General features: G+C 62.7%; 2 protein-coding genes across 2 annotated transcripts; one reads left to right on the forward strand and one right to left on the reverse strand.

The window, feature by feature from the left end:
* The first annotated feature begins 70 nt into the window (after window positions 1-70).
* CUNH16orf96 (chromosome unknown C16orf96 homolog) lies at window positions 71-8038 on the forward strand. The gene is made up of 16 exons (XM_085307252.1): window positions 71-475; window positions 2241-2345; window positions 2614-2694; window positions 3426-3516; window positions 3689-3826; window positions 4169-4254; window positions 4456-4566; window positions 4888-4962; window positions 5366-5530; window positions 5852-5970; window positions 6351-6413; window positions 6500-6595; window positions 6874-7036; window positions 7155-7254; window positions 7493-7582; window positions 7708-8038. The coding sequence occupies exons 1-16, from the start codon at window positions 71-73 to the stop codon at window positions 7788-7790; spliced, it is 1971 nt and encodes a 656-aa protein (XP_085163378.1). The 3' UTR covers window positions 7791-8038.
* A 1324-nt stretch (window positions 8039-9362) lies between these two features.
* On the reverse strand, window positions 9363-19272 carry UBALD1 (UBA like domain containing 1). The gene is made up of 3 exons (XM_085307199.1): window positions 19083-19272; window positions 12132-12191; window positions 9363-10564 (listed from the first exon to the last, which is right to left on the reverse strand). Exons 1-3 carry the CDS (start codon window positions 19188-19190, stop codon window positions 10244-10246), a joined length of 489 nt encoding a protein of 162 aa, XP_085163325.1. The 5' UTR covers window positions 19191-19272; the 3' UTR covers window positions 9363-10243.
* Between the last annotated feature and the right edge of the window lie 6 nt (window positions 19273-19278).

A 19278-nucleotide genomic window follows, 5' to 3' on the forward strand; every position in this document is an offset into this window, starting at 1 on the left:
CGCGGCCGTGTCCCCCGCGATCCCCGCGACCGGCCGCCGCCTCCCGCCCGGCCGAGAGACCCGAGGCGAGATGAGCTTCTCCGTCCGGCTGGCGGAGCTGGCGGACGTGGCCATCGGCGCGCCCGACGTCGGCAGCGTCAACTTCAACGCGCTGCGCGTCCTGCTGCGCGGCGTCCTGGAGCACCTCCAGCTGCGGGACGCCGCGGCGGAGCTCTCCGAGGACGAGCGGGGCTTCCTCGAGCCCGCCGGGGCCAAGGCCGCCGGGGCCGCTGCCCGGGCCGAGAGCTGCGCCCTCTTCCAGGAGATGCAGCTGCGCCTGGGGAGGGTCGAGAGGCAGCTGAGCCGCCTCGATGGGCCCCCGTCCACCGCGGAGCTGCTGGCCCACAGCCAGCCCCCGGGCAAGCCCGTTGCTGACATGTGGCAAATGATGCAGCTGAAGAAGAAGGTAGAAATGAACGAAGAGGGGGTGACAAAGGTGAGACACCCRTCTTCTGAGAGCCCCCTCCCTGGTGGCACCGCAGGCTGGCCTGCTGGCTTGTCTACGTGGCGTCGAGCCCGGCGTCCTGCCCTACACCATGCCCCATTCTGCACAGTGTCCTGCCCTCTGCAGTGACCTGCCCACGGGTACATCTGCTCCCGCAGTGCTGGAGAGCTCGGTGAAACACTGAGGCACGTTTCTGCAGCCATGGTGTGGCTCAGACGAGCCTTGCTCCCTCCCTGGGATTCCCTAAAGAGTAGTATTTTAACACAGCTGATGACCAAAACCACCTTTGGTCATTTCTCACCTGCTACAGAGGCTCTAGCAATATTTGCTCTTGAGATTTAAGTCTGTTGGGTCCTATCCTGCCTCCAGCAAGGGTCACTCTTGTTGTGCTCTAGCAAGACCAGGCTCTGAGCAGGGCACTTTGCTGTACTCCATTGCTGGGGGCCAGCACCTGTCACTCCTGTCCCCATCCCAAAGCCTCTGTACTGCATATCCCGGCAGGTCCCTGCACAAGGCCTGGGACCTGGAGGCTGGATGGAGCACACARCCCTTCATTCACCTGGCAGGGCCATAGCACCCATAACATGCTCCTTCTCTCACATTTTCCCTGTGTTACTGTGAGTGGCTGAGCTGCAGGTGGCAGTGGTGGTGTCATGCAGGCAGCCATCCCCATGCCAAGTCAGGATCCCTTGGGAGATGTTCACATGCTGCACGTTCAATTTATTTGGTTGTTGATGTTGGCTGTGAATCAGAAGCGTAACGTGTGAAAACAACACTGTCTTCCTCACTCAAGCCATGGGTTGCAGCACAAAGATTCTCAGCTGTGGTCACTGTACTCCTTGCCCAACTTGGAGAGGGACCAGAGTCCAGGCCACTTTCTGCAGCTCCAGCTGGACTGCTGACTTCTCCACAGGCCACGTGGGGCTGGCCTGGAGCAGAAAACCAAGACATCTTTTCATTTCTTGTGAGACCTGGATCTGGTTCCRTCTCATTTTCATAACCTTGTCTTTGAACATAACTACGGAGCAAAGGGAAAAGGGGACAGCACTTTGCTGGGGTGAGGAGCCTGGAGCTCAGCCCTCCAAGCACCCTTTATTTCTCTTTGGGGGACCTGAGCAGGAACTGCCCCATGGGCTGCCCCACTCTTTAAGCATAGGCGTGGGCTGGATAGACACGGTCGATGCCATGACAGCAGGTCTGGGACTTACTCCTGTATCCCAGAGAAATTTCCAAAATTGCATCTTTGCTGTATGCTGCTCAGCCTTGCTTCTCTCCATCAGCACAGCTGGGTAAGAGCACCTTGGCCAAGATAATCCTCTTCTGTGGACCCAGAGCCTGGTAAAGGCCCAGTAGCACGCTTGCCATATACTCCTGTGCAGACACTGGCAGAGCTTTGGCATTACGTAGCCTTCGTCCCCCTCTCTCAGTGGGATCCCCTCCATCCTGAGCGCTGTTCATTGCGTGTGGGCAGCATGACAGAAGTGGTCCATCCTGTAGCAGTGCCTGGCACCTGCCCCATAACRCGACAGTCCCCTGGGCAAGGTAGGGACACCCCTGGGAGTGCAATGCTCCCACCATGGGATGAGAGCAGGCAGGTCCACCAACATCAAGCTGTGCATGAGATGCATGTGTCTCTTTACTGAGGAGAGCAGGCCCAGGCCAAGCAGTTTAGCACCTGCCTTGGTGTTGGGCAGGCAATGAAACCCTTCCTTTGGCACTGACATGCTCCTTGCCCATGTCCTCTTGTATTCCTCAGGCCATGGACATGCTGCAGGAACTGCTYACCACCATATACTCCCTGAAAACCACCGTCGAGGCCTTTCAGGAGGAGCTGCAGCTCTTGAAGGACAATTTGCAGAAGGTGCATATGGGGGGCTGGGTTGGCTGCTAGAGAGTAGAAGGGTAGGGCTTCCRTGAGGGGGGCTACATGGACAAAAAGGGTGATTGGGAGTGAGGTTCCAAGCTCAGGCTCCCTCCCACTTCAAAGCTAAGCTGGGAGATGTGGGATCTGCCCGTAAGTCTGGGGTTTTGGACAGAGACTGCCTGCAGCGGCAGAGCCCAACTGCAGCCTGGGCTGCTGATGCTGATCCCTCATGATGCCRGTCCCTGCTGATGTCTCTCTTTGACAGACTGGCTTGGAGGATCTGCGAGAGCGTTTGGGACGGCTGGATGAGCATGGCCACCTCCTGCAGAGCCTCCTGGACCAAATGGTGAGTGGGGAGACACCAGGCAGAGTGGATCTGAGCCAGCCCCTCTGGTACCTGGTGCTCAGAGGCACTCAGTGCCCTGCTAGCTGGGACTGTCCTCAAGCTGCTACCCAGGGTCAGGTCTTGGCAARTCTATATGGGAAACATATTTAGGCCTCCTGAGGGCTCCCCTGGCCCCAGCTGAACAGTGCGGACCTGTCCTGATGAGGATCGAGCCTAGTGATGCTCTTCTTATGGGATCTGTAGGCACAGATCACATAGGTTCTCCTATAGGAGATCCCCTCTGGTCATGCTCCTGGACAGTGGAGTAGGGACCCCTGGCACAGAAGACATCCACTGGTGCCCCACAGTGTTCTGGTGTGCAGACTTTCCCCCAGCCGCCTCTGCTGTTTTTATCCCATCTGCCCAGGGGTGCTGGCAGACCAGCATCACCCCAGGACACAGCGGTGCACCCACACATGGGCGGATTTACCACTTGATTTTGGATGTGTCTCTCTGGACCTCGCTAAGAGGTCAGTGGCCCCGGGAGCCATCCTGCCCCAGCGCATGTGTGCAGGGGATGTTTTCAGCCCTCTGCTCCTGGGGCTGAGCCCAGGCAGACTGGTTTCTCTGCAGGGCAGTTTTACACCCAGCCCTGGGGCACCTGCAGGGTCAGGATGGTGCTGGGCACTGCTGGAAGATAGCGGCGAGGTTTGAGGAAGCGTAAAACAGCTGCTTTTCTCTGCCGGCCGCAGGCGGAGGTGCGGACGGAGCTGAGCGCCTTGCCCCGGCAGGCTGACGTGGTGCGCTGGAGCACTCTCTGCGAGGCGCTCGCCAGCGAGGTTCGTGCAGGCTCCCGGGCACGGGGCACCTCTGCTGGAGCCCAGCAGCTCGCAGGACAATCGCTTTCTGCCTGGGGCCCCCAAGAAACATGGGGCCATCAGTGCCCTTTGGCTCCGGGACAGCTCAGGGTTCTTTGACTCTCCCCAAAACCTCCAGAGCTGTTTGTTTCAGAAAGCCCATGCCCAGGAGCCCAGCCCAGATGCCACACAGGAGCCGGCCCGCCAGGCGCTGCGGAGGCTGAGCTGGCTGCCGGAGCAGCACGAGGCCATGGGCGCCCGCGTCAGCCGCCTCGAGAGCCAGCTGCAGCAGCACGGTGAGTGCAGGCAGTCACAGCCGGACTGTGCCGCTGGGCCCCGCAGCCCGTACAGGATGGGCTTAGCACAGGATGGGCTCAGCTGTCCCAGCTGGGTCTCCGAGGTCCCCCTGCCCAGCTCACGGCAGTGCTGGGATGCATCCAGCATGGACCACAGTTACCTGCCTGCTGTGGCTCTCCGCCAGCACCGTCGGGTGCCCTTGCACTGGCTGTGCCTGCTGGGGCTGGTGGCAGGGCTGGGAGACCTCCACAGCTGTGGAGCCACTCGCGCTGGGGACAGTGCCGTGCCCGGTGCCTGCAGTATCCGCAGCAGCAGAGTAAAGCTTTGCTATCCTTTTTCAGCCAACGTCGGCACCTTGGATGACATAGCTGCCAAACTGGAGAGGGTGCAGAGTGATATAAAGCACCTGGAGGACGAAGGAGAGAAGGTGCCCGGCCTGCAAGGCTTTGGTGGGAGCCGCTGGTCGGCTTTGGGGGTGCAGTCCCAGCACCCTGCTCACGGTGCTGTGTCCTTCTGGGGTTCCCCTGCTAGCCCCTCGCTGGAGACGTCTGCGAGCCCACATCCCCTGCAGCGTCCTGCTTCACTCAGGCTATGGCTCTTACCAGAGGTTGTGTTTTGTCCTCCCCAGGCACTGGACTTCCGCAAGGATGTGCTGGAGCAAGTGGGGCAGCTGCGGGAGCAGTGCACCAGGCTGCAGGAGGCTGCGGAGCGGCTCTGGAGTGACACTGAGGATGTCCAGGTGAGCATGCCCTGGGCAGCCCGGGCTCAGCAATGCTCCAAGAACAGYTCCTGCCACGGTTAGTGTCCAAACTGGGCTAAAAACACAGTGTCTGCTGTGGGTGGGGAGAGCTTCCYTCAGCCGTGGTGCTTCCCCTGCCAGGCTGAGGGCTCCAGACAACGCTGGGAGTCTCGACGTGGGCATTTTGCTGYTAGGCCGTCCTGGTGGTGCAGGGGCCAACGTGGCATGAACCAGTGCGCTCAGAGGGAGGGTGGTGGGACACTGTGCCCCCCCCTCCCAGGCAGGGGTGGCACTTGCTGATGAGTGTGTCACCGTGAGCAGAGCCTGCGYGAGATGGTGGAGCATCTGGATGTGAGCAAAGCAGACAAGGCCSTGCTGGAACAAGGCATGGAGATTGTGAGTAGAGACACCCCAAAGAGCCCTGTGTCAGCATGTGTCTGAGATGGCAGCAGTGCTCTTTGCCCCTTGAGCCCCATGACTCTTTGGTACCTCATTCCCATGGAGATGGGAGTCGGGGGAGGGTCTCCTCACTGGCCCTTCTCTGAGCTACAAGAGCCACCCCAAGATCTGCTCCCTGGCTCCTGGGCACCCTGCCTTTCCCTGCAGCATGGGGATGTGGAGACCGTCCCTGCACCTGCAGTGACGGCTCCTACCCTGCTGTGTGCCTGGCCCCGAGCTGGTGCACAGCAGAGCTCCTGTCCCCTGCCTGCACTCACTCGATGGCAATTCTGGGTGTGGCAGAGGCAGGGGTGGGGGGCGCAGGAACGCAGGAACGGCCCTGGCATGGTGCCTCCCTTAGAAAGCAGACAAGGCTGAGCTGGAGACCAAAGTGAGCCAGGAGGAGCTGCAAAGCGCCATAGCCCAGCTGAGCGAGATGATGCATGACCTGCTGCAGAAGATGTCTCTGCAGGACCAGGACTGGCAGAAAGCCCTGGAGAAGCTTGTCAGTGACATGGACTCCAAGGTAGCCTCACTGCCTGGGAAGGGTGACAGGGAGGGAGGGATGGGGGCAGTCTCGGGGCTCCCTGCTCCACACCACAACAGGAACTGGTCCCCCTCTTGTGCCTGCTGAGCAAGGAGGGTGAACGCTGGTACCAAGAGACAACGGTTTGCGTGTTGTGACTGGGCACGTGTCCCAGGTGTTCCCCAACATCCTTCAAGGATTAGCAAGCCTGCAGGGCCCCCTTGGGTGCTGCAACATCCCCTGAAATGGTCCTGGCTCACCACAGAGACAGTGGTGGGGTGGGCTGAGCCCACTAGTCCCCGCCTTGTTCTCCTCCCTCAGCTGGACCGCATGGTGTTAACCCCCCTGCGGGCACAGCTGGAGCGGGTGTGGAAGTTCACCAAGAAGTACCTGCGCCAGGGCCCCCCCTTCAATGCCAGCAGTGCTGCTGGCTTTAAGAGGTGAGGGATGCTGGATCCCATCCCATCCCATTCCATCCTGTCGCATACCATTCCATCCCGTCCTGTCCTGTCCCATCCAGTCCTGTCCTGTCTCCTCTCATTCTATTCTGTCCTGCCTGTCCCATCCTGTTTTGTCCCATCCCGTCCCGTCCCATCCCATCCTGTTTTTTCCTATCCTATCCTGTTCCATCCCATCCAGTCCCATCCTGACCAATCCCACCCCATCCTGTGGGGAGGTGGAGGTTGCTTCTTCCCAAATCCTGTTTGTCCCACCTTGCACAAGGGCGTGGGCCACCCGTAGGCCCTCGTGCAGTCCCTGCTGAGCTGGCAGGGGAGAAGGTGCTGCTGAYGTGTCCTGAGTGGCTGCCCCTGTGTCGCAGGCAGCTCTTTGAGCGGGTGAAGTGCATCTCCTGCGACAGACCGGTGCCGGTGGCCCCCAGGCCGTGAGTAGCGGGATGGGACCAAACCACCACGCTGCTTTTCCACTAGAGGCCACTGCCTGACTTGGTGTTTGCATCCCTGTCCCCAGGCGCTTGGTGACTGTCCGAAAAGCCAACCTGCTCATCCGGCCCCGGCCGGCCAGCGCCAATGGCTACGAGTACCTGGCACACCGGGCACTGGCAAGGTGCGGGCCTGCCAGGCGCCGGCACGGCCGTGCTGGTGGCTTGTGCCGTGCGCGGGCACCRCGGCCCTGCCCGCCTGCACACTGGAAATGCTGCGGGTTTGGATTTGCTCCAGGTTGGGACTGGCCCGCCACAGGTCGCCATCCCACTGGGGTGGAGGGCTGGGCACCCCCGGCGAGGTTTCGCTCTCCGTTTGGGGTATGGGGTCCGCAGCGAGCCCTGGGCAGCCGCAGGCTGCTGGGCCGGGCAGGYGGGTAACAGCCGTCGCTGTCCTCCCAAGGGAGGCTGACGGGAGCGCCGAGGCCAGCCAGGGCCCTGGCGCGGCACGGCAGCGCTGGCCCGGAGACACGTGCCCCACGAGTCCCGCCGGACAGCTGTCCGCCTCCAGCTCCCTCACCACCGTCTGCCCCTACGGAGACCCCGCCGCCTTCGCCACCGAGAACGTGAGCCCCCCGCCACCCCGCGCAGCCTCGTGGCCCCGGGCTCTGGAAAGCTGCTGAGCCCACGGGCCGGGCACGGCCTCGGGGCCCGTCCGACGCCCCCGGCTGGTCTTCCCTCTAGACCGAAGTGGATATTTTGGGCATCAACGGGGTGCTGTACAAGGGCAGACTGTGCTCAGGGGCCGCCAACAGGACTGTCACCCTGGAAAGGGACTTCCCAGGTAAGGAGGCAGTGCCGGGGCGCCGGGGGCAGCGTTACCTGCTGCTGGGGTGGCCGGAGCCAAAGTCCCGCTGGTGGTGCCTGGCCTGGTGCTGCCGGAGGTCGGCCCTGCAGCCGTGCTGGCTCGGWCCCACACCACGGCTTGCTTCCCCGCTCGGGCCTGAGCACTTGGCGGGGGCTGCCCACGCAGCCCAGCCGCCCGTCTCGCTGTGCTAACGTCTCCGTCCTTCGTCCTGAAGGAATGAAGAACTTCCAGCCTCCCTTCCGGCAGGCCACCGAAAAGACGCGCCCTGTGAAGTACGGCAGCCATTACGTGTCCCCGTACTCGTGTGAGTCCCGGCGGACGTGGGCTCGCCCCGCTGCCCGAGCGCTCCTGGGGTGCTCTTGCAGGAGCGAGGCTGCTGTGCCCTGCGCAAGGCGCTAGCTAAACGCGCTCTGTCCTTCCGCACCGCAGGCGCTGCCATGCGGGCGAGGGCCCTCTCCTCCGGAGGCCGGCGGCAGGATGCCCCAGGCGGCAGCAGCGTGGCGGGTGTCTGAGCCGGCCGGGGAGAGCCACAGCTCGGCCCAGCGGCCCCGTCGCCGCCAGGACAGGCGGAAAGAGTGCGGTTGGAGCGGGACTGCCAAGGCTGCGCTGCCGGGGAGAGGTGGTCCTGCACGCCGGGGCTGCTCCAGCTCTGCCTGGCCTCGGGGATTGGAGCGGTGGGGGCGATGCTGCCGGGGCCTCTCCCTCCCCTTGGCCCAGGCTGCACCTCGGGGGCCTCCCTCGCAGCCCTGTGTTACAGCGACGTGACTCCGCGARCTATAAAGATGCTCCCTGCTCAGCTGCCTCCCCTGCATGGTCCCTGGGTTCGCTGGGCTTCACGGGGCATCCTCAGAGACTTGGCCCGGGTGAGCTGAGCTACCTTGGGAGCGACCAGCGCCCAAATCACCGCATCCCAGATGGGGCAGCGAGGCCACGCAGTGCGCACGGCCCAGCTGCGGTGCAGGGGACAGCAAGCGGAGGCTGGCAGGGCGCAGTGATGCCAGCACTGGCCTCCCCCCAGTAGCAGGGAGGCACGTCCTGCCTGCCCTGCTGCAGCCACRGGGTTGCATTGGATTCGTTCCCCAAGGAGACGCTTCTGGGCTGTGCTGAGTCCTTGCAAGCTCTCTCTGACCAGCCAGCCCTTCAGGTCTCTGGGTCTGGCCCTGGATTTTCTGATTCCACTGCTCCTGGTGGACTTGGGATAGCCACAGGCAAGCTGTCTCCTCCACACTGGCCTCTCTCCCGTCTCTCCGCAGCCTTCATGCTTGGTGACCTCTGGCTTCACCTGYGTTTCAGTGGCAGGTGCCTCCTGAGGACAGAGATCCCTCCCCCTTATCTCCCCAGGGCCCCTGTCCCCACAGGTGGGCTCTGTGCCTCACACGGTCCCTGCTCCTAGCAGGACTAGGTGCTGGCCACAACACACTGGGCTCAGACGTGGCCGAGGGAGCTGGCCCATGTGCTTGGCCCAGTCTGGTCTGCCCCACGGGACAGGACTGAGCCGTGCAGCCCTGGGGCACGAGCACACGCCRGTGAGCCCCCAGCTCCAGCCTCTGCTGTCCATCCTCCATCGAGGCCGTGCAAGAGGCTGGGGAGATGCGGCCCCGGTGCAACCATCACTCATACAATGTTTATTTTAGCATCACAAATAAGAGATGGAAATTAATTATTGACTGGCAAGCAGACGGCTATGGGGATGGTAGCCAGGTTACGGCAAGACAGCTGGGACCGGCGGGCGTCGYGCTATCAGCCCTGCCACCAGCCCGGCCCCTGGGCTCGGTGGGGTTAGCAGCCCCGCAGCTGCAAGCTCCTGTCCGTGGCTAACGTGGCAGGGCRGCGGGCAGAGCTGGGCCAGCTCCTGCTGCAGTTGAGCCCCGCACCCGCCTGGCCAAAGGCGGCAGACAGGCACCGCGCAGCTGGGATGGGGCGTTTCGAGCAGCCTACGTAGAGGCAGGAGAGGAGGAGACACCGGCCCCAGCTCTGACGCTGTCCACGCTCAGAGCCACTTGAGAGAGGGGGTCCTGCAACCCCCCCCCAGGTCAGCTTTCCCAGCTTCCCACCACTGCGGCACACGAAGCAAAGACACCAGGTTCAAAGCAGAAGAGCGTGTATTGCAAGCGGCTGCGGCGCGTCTGGGTAGACTTTCAGCCACCAGGAGAAAAGAGCAGAAGGGTTAGAAACGAGCCCAGTCTCTAGGGTTACACTGTCATGCAAACAGCCCCCGGGCGAACGCCCTGTCCCAGGCGGGCGAGGGGACGGTGCGCTAGCTCAGCCGGGCTGCTCGCGGCTCACCCCGTCCGGCGGCCCCCGCGCCCCATGACGAGGGCCTCCCTGCGGGGTGAGCCAGGTCCACAGAAACCGAGAGGCTCTGCACCGCCCCCGGAGTCGGCGGCCCCCAGCCCTGCTCACCGGCGAGGCGAGCGCAGCGCGCGCAGGGCGGAGGCCACGGCTGAGCGGAAACGACGCTTGCTCTCTTCTTCCCCCCGTTACAAAAAACAAAACACGTGGGGTGTCCGTCCCGGGCCCGGCTGTGCGGGGCCAAGGAGGGGGCAGACGCGCTCGGGCGCGATCCGCTCCGCGCAGCAGGGCGGCCCAGCCTGCGCGGGCAGGGAGGGGGACCGTGAAAAAAGGGACCTCCTCCGTCAACGTCACTCGCATGCAAACTCCGGCGTCCCAAGAGAGGAGAGGGGAGCTCCCTCCCCACGACAGCAGGGTCCCAGGCAGAGGCCAGCGCCAGTCTCGCGTCCCACGCAGCCTCCCACTGTCTCTGGGGAGCTCTGTTCAGCTCTAGGACAAGTAAAAACTACTTCAAACCAAACCCATGCAAGGCAGCTATTTGCTTGTGTGTCTCTGTGGCTGCCAGACGCGCTGGCAGTAGAGTTCCTCTCCTCTTCGGGGACGAGGAGAAAAAAAWAWATATATATRTGTATGTATGCAGGGGTCCCCGCCGTGTTCGCTCTCCGCCRCGGCCTCATCTCTCTGCCTCCATGGTCACGTTGGCCTTCTGTTCTGCCGTGGCCTGCTGGGAGACGGCGGCAGGCCAGCCCGCGGGCTGCGCTGGGGGGGCCGGAGTCCACATGCTCTGCTGCTGCCCGGGGGGGGAGGCCGCGGGCCAGGCAGGATTGAAGGCCCCGTGCTGGGGCAGCGGCGGGGCTGGCGGTGGCGGCGAAGTCGCCATGGAGGCCACGGGGCTGCTGCTGTTGAAGCTCTCGGAGGCCTTGAGGCGGGAGAACATGGTGAGGGCGTCGGGGAAGTTGGGCGGCGTGGCCGGCGTGTTGGCAGGAGTGCACATCTGCGGGAGGAGACAGAGCGGGTCAGCGGGGGCAGCCGGGGCCGAGCAGGACGGGCCGAGGCGACTYGTGCCTGCCTCGGGGGGTCTCCATCGTGTCACCTCCCAGGGCAAGGCCCCGCTCCCCCCGCCGGCGTGGCACGCCTCTGCGGTCCCCGCAGGCACCGGCAGCACTGGCCGAGCCCCGCGACGAACACCGCAGGAGCGTGCGCCAGCCGGGCGGAGGGGGGCAGGGACGCGGGCTCCGCCAGAAGGCCCGTCTACACGGCAAACGGCAGCCCGGGGGCATCCCACCCGCCACCGCCTGCCAGCTGCACGGGCCTGCCGGGAAGCTCACTGGCACAGCCCAGCCCCTTGCGCGGGGTGAGCTGGATGCCCGCAGAGGCGAGAAGTGGCAGCCAGAGGCAGGGAGGGACCGGGCATCGCTCCCGGACAGGCTCTGCTGTCATCCCGCGCCTCCTCCTCCTCCCCCTCCCCGCACGCGCCGGGCTGCCACCAGCCTCCGGCCGGCGCTGCCTTCATCTCTGCCGCGATCCATCCCCCCCCCAGCTCCGAGGACGGTGCTCCCTGCAGGTAGCGGTTATTTAAGGCTCTGAAGACTAATCTTCTGCCGAGAGCTCGTCAGGGCCCACACAGGTCCTCCCCGCGCCCCCTCCCGCGGCCRGCCAAGCTGCAGACTCCCTCTGCTCCCCGAGCCGCTGCCCGCCGCGCCTCCTGGGACCCGCAGCGTGCCAGCCCTGCGGGCAGGCGCAGGGCTCGGGCTCGGCCCCCGCCCCACGGTCCTGCCGCAGCCACTGCTGCCCCACAGGAGCTCAGGCGCGCTCAGGCCCCGCCAGGCGTTTGCTCTGCACACTCGCTGCACACTCCAAATCCCCAACTGTCTCAGGGAGTCAAATGAGGCCACGGCAGCCAGCAAATCCCTAGGACACATCTGCCCAGGCAGATTACGGGCTGTCCAGGCACGAGAGTTAAAGGGGCAGAGCCAGGGGCCAGCACGAGGACATCCAACCTGGCAGCCCAAGCAACAGCGAGCGCAGGGCCAGGCTCGAAGCTAGAGCCTAGGCGAGGGCTGCCCCAGTCCTAACTGCAGCTCCCAGCGGCTGCCGTGGGCTGATCCCCTCCCCGCAGCCGCTTTCTGCCCCAASAGGCTCACGGGACAAGAACACCAAGAAGCAGCAGTCACGACGGAAGGACTGTCCCCATCAACATCCCCCGTCCCAGCCCTCTCACTGCAACCAGCGTTTGCAGACACCTGGAGAGCAGTCTCCTCCCGGAGAGTTCCTAGGAAAGTCTGTCCCGGGCCGGGCAGCCGGCACGGCCCAGAGCGCCCGGCCTCGCAGCGCAGCCCAGCAGCCGCGGCCTTCCCGCCRGCGGCTCTGACACAGCCCACCCTGGGGGCTCTCCAGGAAAGCCCTCCCCGGCAGGCAGCTCCGCCGGCGCCCAGCCACGTCTCCCTGCCCGCGCGCCCGGAGCTGCGAAGCAGCAAGCTGGCCATCAGCGATAGCCGCAAAGCGCCCGTCGCCTGGCACCGCGCACCAGGCGAGCGCTGAAAAGGCGCGGAAGCACTTACCATCTGATGGTGGTGGCTGTAGGGGATGTTTGTTTCTTGGAAAAAAGCACTGAGAGCAGTCTGCAAAAAACGCAGGAGAAGGTGTTACCATCGGCATGCAAACAAGGCGCCCCCTCATCCCTGCACTCAGCAGGCTTTGCAAGGCCCCCTGCCCACCCGCCTGCTCCGGGGGCCGCAGCCCGCTTCCGCCCTGCTCTCCACTGGGGAGGAYGCGCTGCCACGTGGCGCCGGAGCACCTTGTGCCTGTGTCAGCCACCTCCTAGAAGAGCTGGGAGGACAAACCACCCCGGGGGGCTGCTCTGCGCGCTCAGCTACCGCCTGCCTCCGCAGCCGGCACGAGCCACAACCGCACGGGGAACAGCGCCGGCCCCGCGGTCTCTCGGCCTTCGTCGGAGGGAGCGCTGCGCGCAGCCGCTGCCCCGTCCCCAAGCAGCGAGCTACGCTCGCCGCCAAGCCGCCCGGGGACCGCGTGCGCTGAAGCTCACTGTGCTCGTTGCTGAAACGCAGCCACTTCTGCAGTGGACCTCAGCAGGCGTTTCACAACTCCCAGCAATGCTCTGCAACCGCTTCGAGCAGAGAAAGGAGGGACACCAAATCCAAACCCAGCAGGGGAAGCACAGCAGGAAACGCTTAGATGGGTATCTTTAACTGGGCAGTATCAGGGTCACCATATTTACCCTGGGAGATCTCCAGGGACTGGGCTACGAGAGATAGCGAGTGGGACTCTGCCCACCAGCTATACCAATGAATTTTGAGCTCAGTTCCAGACTGGGGAGAGTTACGGCTGACACGATTTTGAATAGTTTCCAGTTCACTTCAGTAACTGTTTGGTAACTATGTCACATGCCACAAGCAGTTCAAGCTTGGGCAGGCCCGCAGCATGAGGATGAGGGGTTTTGCAGGCAGGGAACGCCAGAGGCAGGGGCTCGTGGGGAAGAGCAGGCAACCAGGCCTGGTTTTGAGGGGCTGGGAGCAGTGGAGACAGCGAGGGCTCTGCAGGAGAGTGGGGCTGGATTGATGGAGGACTTGCAAAAATGAAGCTGTCTCATGTTCTGCGGCAGGTTTTCATTGAATCGGGACCAGAGAACAATGTTTTTAATTCAGTTGCAGATTAGGTTCAACAGAAAATTCAAAGTAGCATTTCAAATTCAGTTCTGGCTYGAGAATAAAGTCCYGTTCAGTTCAAACGGCTCCCGGGAGCGGCCCTGCMGCAGAGCRGCCAGGCCTGCAACGTCCGGGGAGACGGGCACACGGCCCGGGGCTGCCGCCGCACGCTGCCRCACCACCAGAGACTTTGCTCCCCGTCTACAAGCTGATGACTGGTGCTACTCAAGCAGCTTGGACRCTCGGATGAAGCAGAGGTAGGTCTCACTTGTATGAACCCACTGAAACTGCAGCACTCGCAGTGTCTCCCCTGCCTCTGCCACACAGAGACGCTCTCTTTTCCTGCTGCCCACAGCCACATGCTCCAGACACTTCTGTGTCACCTACAGCCACGATGAACGGTGGCAAGTCAATTCAGCTCACTTTTGTGATGGAAAATTCATCTACTAAAAGACCCCAGGCCAGCAGGCCCCGGAAAGGCTAAGCCACGGGTGAACAGCCTGTTCATCCCGGAAAGGGATGGGACCGGGGCTGTGCAAGCAACATCGAGGAGTGGGAGACCCGTGGGAACGGTTTATGGTTAAGCTGGTGTAAGGCCACTGGCAAGACCACGTGGTAGCCAGGAACATTACCTTGCTGTTACGTCCTGGGAACAAAACACTTAAAGTAATCCAGATCTGAGAAGGGGAGGCAACTGCTGCTGTAGGTGCTGGCAGATCCCAAAACTCAGAGCATGTCCTAGCTAGGCTGGCAAGACTCTTCCCAACTATAGCTCCATTTCTGCCTTTATTAACCCAACAACCTAACCTTGCACCCAGCCAGCCAGAGACTTCAGAGAGCCCTTGGCACCCGTGGGAGGATCCACTTGATTTCAGTGACARCTATAAAACAGGAAGGGGGTCCCTGAAGCCCTGGCGATCACGGYGGCCTGAACAGGCCTGCACACATCTATGAGTCAAGAAAATGGTGGCCAGAGACACAGACACTCCTAAGACAGCAACACCCCCGCTGCTGCACCACCCTTCATCCTGGGTGAGGTCTGATGTCGACACCTGTATACRCTCTCAGACAGAAAGGAATGTGACRAGAAAGAGGGARAAAAGGGAATGGGAAACACRGACAGAGGCGCGGGCACAGTCAAATACTATAAGCTGATTAAATCTGCCCCAGGCTGCCTGTTCTCCAAGTGGCCTTGTATGTGGGACTGCGCCGTTGGCAGACTGGGGCAAAGAAGGTCCCCGTTCTCTCCACGACCTGCCCACTCATCCCTGACAGCACAAGGGGAAAGTGGAGGATGGAAGTCTGGATGGAAGAAGCCCACTGTAACCACAGACCCCCTGCCTAAAACGCTGCACCTCCTCCCCTCTAGCTGCCTATTTCCAAGAATGATGGAAGCAACTCCTCTGCCCACCACCACGCCACCACGCTGGGCCCAGCATTTCACCACCCTGCCGACCTCGGAGAGCGGCTGCYGCCTTCCAAAGGGAGCCCAGGACTTGCAACAGCCTCCACTCAAGCACACAAGAGGCCTGKGCACCCCTCCCCTCAGTGCCACAGGCCACCCGGGCCACACACGTAACCCAAGCTGCTGATGCCACCTGGTCTCTAGCCACCGTCACAAGTGCCGGGGGCAATCAGTGCACTGCAAAGCCAATTAACGCTCCTTTGCTCGAGAAGGCGCCTGCTCCGCAGCTCAGCCTTGCGTAGCCCTGGCCACGGCGGGGCCGGCAGCGGCAGCCGGGAGGCTGGTGGCAGCGAGCTCTCCCGCGGGCAGCAGCACGGGGACCGGCTGTGCTCCTGCAGGGCACAACGGGGCTCCCRTCCTACCAGGCAGAGCACACAGGGGCTCTTCGGCAGAGGGACGCTGCTGGCTGAGCTTGTAGGACCCACGCGGGCTGTGGTGTTGCTCTGTCTGCTGGGAAGGATTTCTGGATGTCGTATCCAGCGCCCTCCAAAATCCAGGGAGGGCTCCGGGCACGTGCAGGCAGCACAGCTGGGGAACGCGGCAGCCCAGCACCGACCGTCTGCCCCGACGTGGTGGGCGACCAGGCCGCTGAGTCCCTCCCCGGCACGCGACATGGAGCGCTGCGCAAGGCGGGTCACACGGAGACCTGCCCGGGTGCCAGAAGGGGCTCGTGGTGACAAGAGCCGGGGGGGAGGACAGCTCCCCCGCAGAGAGCCCAGCGGGGAAACGAATGCAAGGAGACCGGGGCGCTGCGCAGAACGAGCTCAGCCCGAATGAAAGAGCGCGACCCCCGGCTCTCCTCAGCCGTTCAGGCAGGACCCGGGGTGCTGTTCGATCCCTGACTCGCTGCTACCCGAGTTACACTTGTGCCTGCTCCTGTCTCGCTGGAGACGACCGCGTGCGCGTGAACCGCATTCGCGGCCGGCACGGCAGATCAGGGAGCAGGGAGGGTGAGCAGGGCAGCGGCGCTGCTGGAGCAGTCCTGGGTTTTAGCCACAAAGGAACGGGAGAGGGGCTCTATAAAACGTAGGTCAGTGGTAAGAGGAAGCAGAACTCCATCCATACAGACAAGGAACACAGCCAGACTCCTACCTGCTCCCCCTCTTGCTCATTCATGTTTCCCTGACACATCACTAAACGGAGCAGAGACACTACAGTCTGTACCAGCACAAAGGCAGGAACCAAGGATTTTTTTTTTTTTTTTTTTTACAAGCTGACGTCTTCGTACTCTTTCCAAGCAGCCCCAGGGGCAATCAGTACACAGCAAAGCCAATTAATCCATAGCTCAGCCCCTGACCTCAGACTCGGCAAACCTCTCCCRGCAAGCCTGCTCGGCTCCAGCCACGGTGGAGAGACCTGCTTCTCCAGAAGCGCCGGCATCTGTGGCCCAGGGGGCTCAGCTCCAGCACTGACCTAGAGACCCAGAGACACCCCGAGCTGCCTCCTCTGCCCTGTAAACCTCCTGCTCCACAYCATAGTGGCCCCCTGCCAGCAGGCTGGGCTGGCACAGCCGTTCCTGCTGGCACACACCGCAGCCTGGCCCCAAGAGCACGGCGAAGCCCACAGCGCTGTGAGAGCTGCAAGCTACACCGAACACACAGCAAGAAAGCCTGCTCCAGGTCCCCACGAGACAGGAGCGACGCCGCAGCAAGCGGAAGAGCCGGGGAGGCAATCCGCACACTACCCACGAGCTAGCCTGCTCCCTGGGGACGAAGGGACGTTTCTGCAAAATAAACGGTGCCTTTTTCAGGCCCTGGAATAGGGCAAGGGCTTTGATCAGCCTGCGCTGCAACGACGGCAGTTGTATCCCTCGAGCAGCTTCCCAGCCTCCTGCCCTGCTTGCGTGCGCTGCCCTAGATCACGTTCCTCCTCCGCCCAGTGCAAACTCCTGGCTGCCAGGGTCAGCAGGACGCTCCGTGCGCAGCAAAACCTCTCCGCAGCCCACACAGCATCCTCCCCCAGCAGCCGCAACGGCCCCAGCGCAGCCCCAACGCTGGGCAAGCCCAAGAACACGGGGACCAGAATGTGGCCCCCAAAAGTCTGCGTCCACCAGCCCAAAGCCCAGCCGTGTTTCACTAAAAAAGCGACTCCTGGCCCCCTAAAGGGGTAGAGGTCTGCTCGCAGAAGGGTAGCAGCTGCTTCACGGCCTGCTGCATTACACAGCGTGGCAGCTCCTGCTGCATCCGAGTTCCCTGGAGGGAACAGGCAGATCCAGGAATTCATGGACGGGTTAAGAAAAGGGGGAGCCCAGAGGCTCCGCAAGCGGGTCGGGCTCACCACCAAGGAAGCAGAGACAAATGTGTCCATCCGCAGGCGCACCGGCCTTCCCCGGCTCCCAGATAAACCTTTCGCCCACCACGACGACCGCCGCCTCCCTCTCCCAGCTCCCGTCAGGCCTCGGGCAAGGAGGAAGCAGGAAGCGTGCTCGCACAGCAAAGGCCTGGCACCAAGACGCTGCTCAACGTGCCCYGGCCGTGGCGGAGGTGCAGAGCCGAGGGACTCCGCTCCTGTCGTCTTGCTCCAGCGTTGCTGTCGGGCAACTGCCACGCCGAGCRCCGGGGTGACGAGTCTCGTGGTACATTTGGGGCCAAGGAACACTTCTCCTCACAGCACACAGCCGGCTTACAGGGAAGAGCAGGAGGAGYGTATCCTCCGAGTGCAAGTCAGCTGCACTGACTCGCCCCACGCCCCAAGAGCGGCGCGTTGAAACCAAGGATACTGCAAACAAAGGCAGGGAAAATCAGAACCAAACTTGCCTGAACTCCACCAATTTCTACCCAGTGTAGCAGACCCAGGCCAGCTGGCAAACAGGCCCCACGCTAGAGGAGTTTCAAAAAGAAAGAAAGAAAAAAGGCATGCAGATATCACATCCAGAAACAAGAGATGAGAGCGCCCTGGAGGCAGAAGACAACCCCTCCCCAGCACGGCTCCCCGAAGAAGGCATGGCCAGCGGCCATTTCAGCGGCCATTTTGCAAAGGGAATTATCTGACCGTTTCACCAAAAGTGAGTGGGAACATGGTAACTGCTCATCACAGCGCGTTTGTTTACAGCTGAGCTTCCTCTGAGTCATGTGAGTGCCAAACCGGCAGGGGACGGCTGTTTGYACTTGTGCAACTCGCCAAAGGGTGGCAAAGTTCTGCGAAATGCCTTTTTAAAGGAAAGCAACTTTTCTCACCCGTTCCCAGCTCTTTTACAATACGTACAGAGGTGGTGGAAGTTCATTTTACCAGTCCCAGTGGGCTGCTGTCAAGTTGTGTTAGTAAACATAAACCAGAGCATGTTACACATAGGAACGAATGTGCCATGAACAAAGATCCTGTAAGCAGAACGTGCCATTGAGCAACYAGGTGTACAGAGCACAGCTGGGCACAGATGGACAGGAACGTCTGCTCAGCGTGTCCTCATGCACCCACCCACTCGCTCCTCGGACATGCCCAGCTTGGTTTTGAACGCCAGCCTCCCATTTAGCATCTGGAAATCTCGTAACTGCACACAGATTGCATAGCAATGAACTGCCTCTAGGTCTGATCCATCTGACAGTCGTCATGTTACAGAACGAGCCCCGAATAACGCCTCCGAGGCCCGCTGGCAACGCTTTGAAAGATCAGGGCTGCACTGCATGCTGAACAAGAGGTGCCCTAGTCACACAGATGAACACGATCTGAATCTCTTGCTCTCCATACTGACTCAGACCTCCTTCTGCATCACAAAACAGACACTTCAATTATAAAGGTGCCATTAGCGTCAAATCCATCAGCTCCACACTAGAGAGCTGCTGGGGCTGCATAAGGRAAAAAAAATCCTATTCAGAACGAGCTTTGCTTGCTACAGCTGCCGCATTCCTCCCTGTGCTCCCAGCGCTTTAGCTGCAGGGGTTTGTGTGCGAGCAGAGCCCCACAACGCCCGCCAGTGCGCTCCCCGCCTGCGGTCCCAGCCCCACGCGTGACACTWGCTGCTGCCCATGTCACGGAGCAGCCCGCCTCTGAGCAAGAGGGGAGGAAAGAGGCATCCGGAGCTAGGAAGGGTTTGACCTACAAAGTCTCCTCTCCCGCAGCTGCCTGAGGGCTCAAACTCTCAGCGGCGGGGACGGGGGAAAAGGCCGCGCTGGGGTTTTCCAGCGCACAGCCGCGGCGCAGCCCCGCTCGGCCGGTGCGAGGCGGCGGGTGCCGGACGGGCGGGCGGGCGGGTTCCCCGGCGCCGCGCGGGGTCGGGGGGGACCAGGAGGGCTCGGCACCGCCGGGCCCAGCACCGGGGGGCGCCTGGCAGCGGGGCAGGGCCACGCTCCGAAAGCGCGGGGCTCCCGCCGCCCTCAGGGCTCCCCTCACGGCGCCGGGGGGGCGCCCCGCAGCTGGAGCGCGGCCGCACGCGGCGGCGGCCTCACCTCGAACTGCCAGTGGGCCGCCTGCAGGAGCTGCTTGGCCTGGTCGGCGGCGCAGCCCGCCGTCAGCACGAACTGGTTGATCATCACCTGGTGCTTGAGCTCGTCCATGGTCCCGGCCCGGCGGCGCCCGCCGCCCCCCGCCCCCCCCGTCACGGCCCCGCCACCATCGCGGCGCCGGCGCGGCTCACGCCAATGT

The sequence above is a fragment of the Rhea americana genome, unplaced genomic scaffold (genome assembly GCF_003343005.1).
Source record: "Rhea americana isolate MKP2758 unplaced genomic scaffold, rheAme1 scaffold_255, whole genome shotgun sequence".
NCBI classification, from domain to species: domain Eukaryota; kingdom Metazoa; phylum Chordata; class Aves; order Rheiformes; family Rheidae; genus Rhea; species Rhea americana.

Bases quoted from the DNA above. Each gene is read 5' to 3' on its own strand.
- UBALD1 (XM_085307199.1), bottom strand. From the start codon at position 19,190: ATGGACGAGCTCAAGCACCAGGTGATGATCAACCAGTTCGTGCTGACG. The intron at 12,192-19,082 runs GTGAGGCCGCCG...CGTTTTTTGCAG, and splicing joins CGGCCCACTGGCAGTTCGAG to ACTGCTCTCAGTGCTTTTTT. The intron at 10,565-12,131 runs GTAAGTGCTTCC...CTCCTCCCGCAG, and splicing joins ACAGCCACCACCATCAGATG to ATGTGCACTCCTGCCAACAC.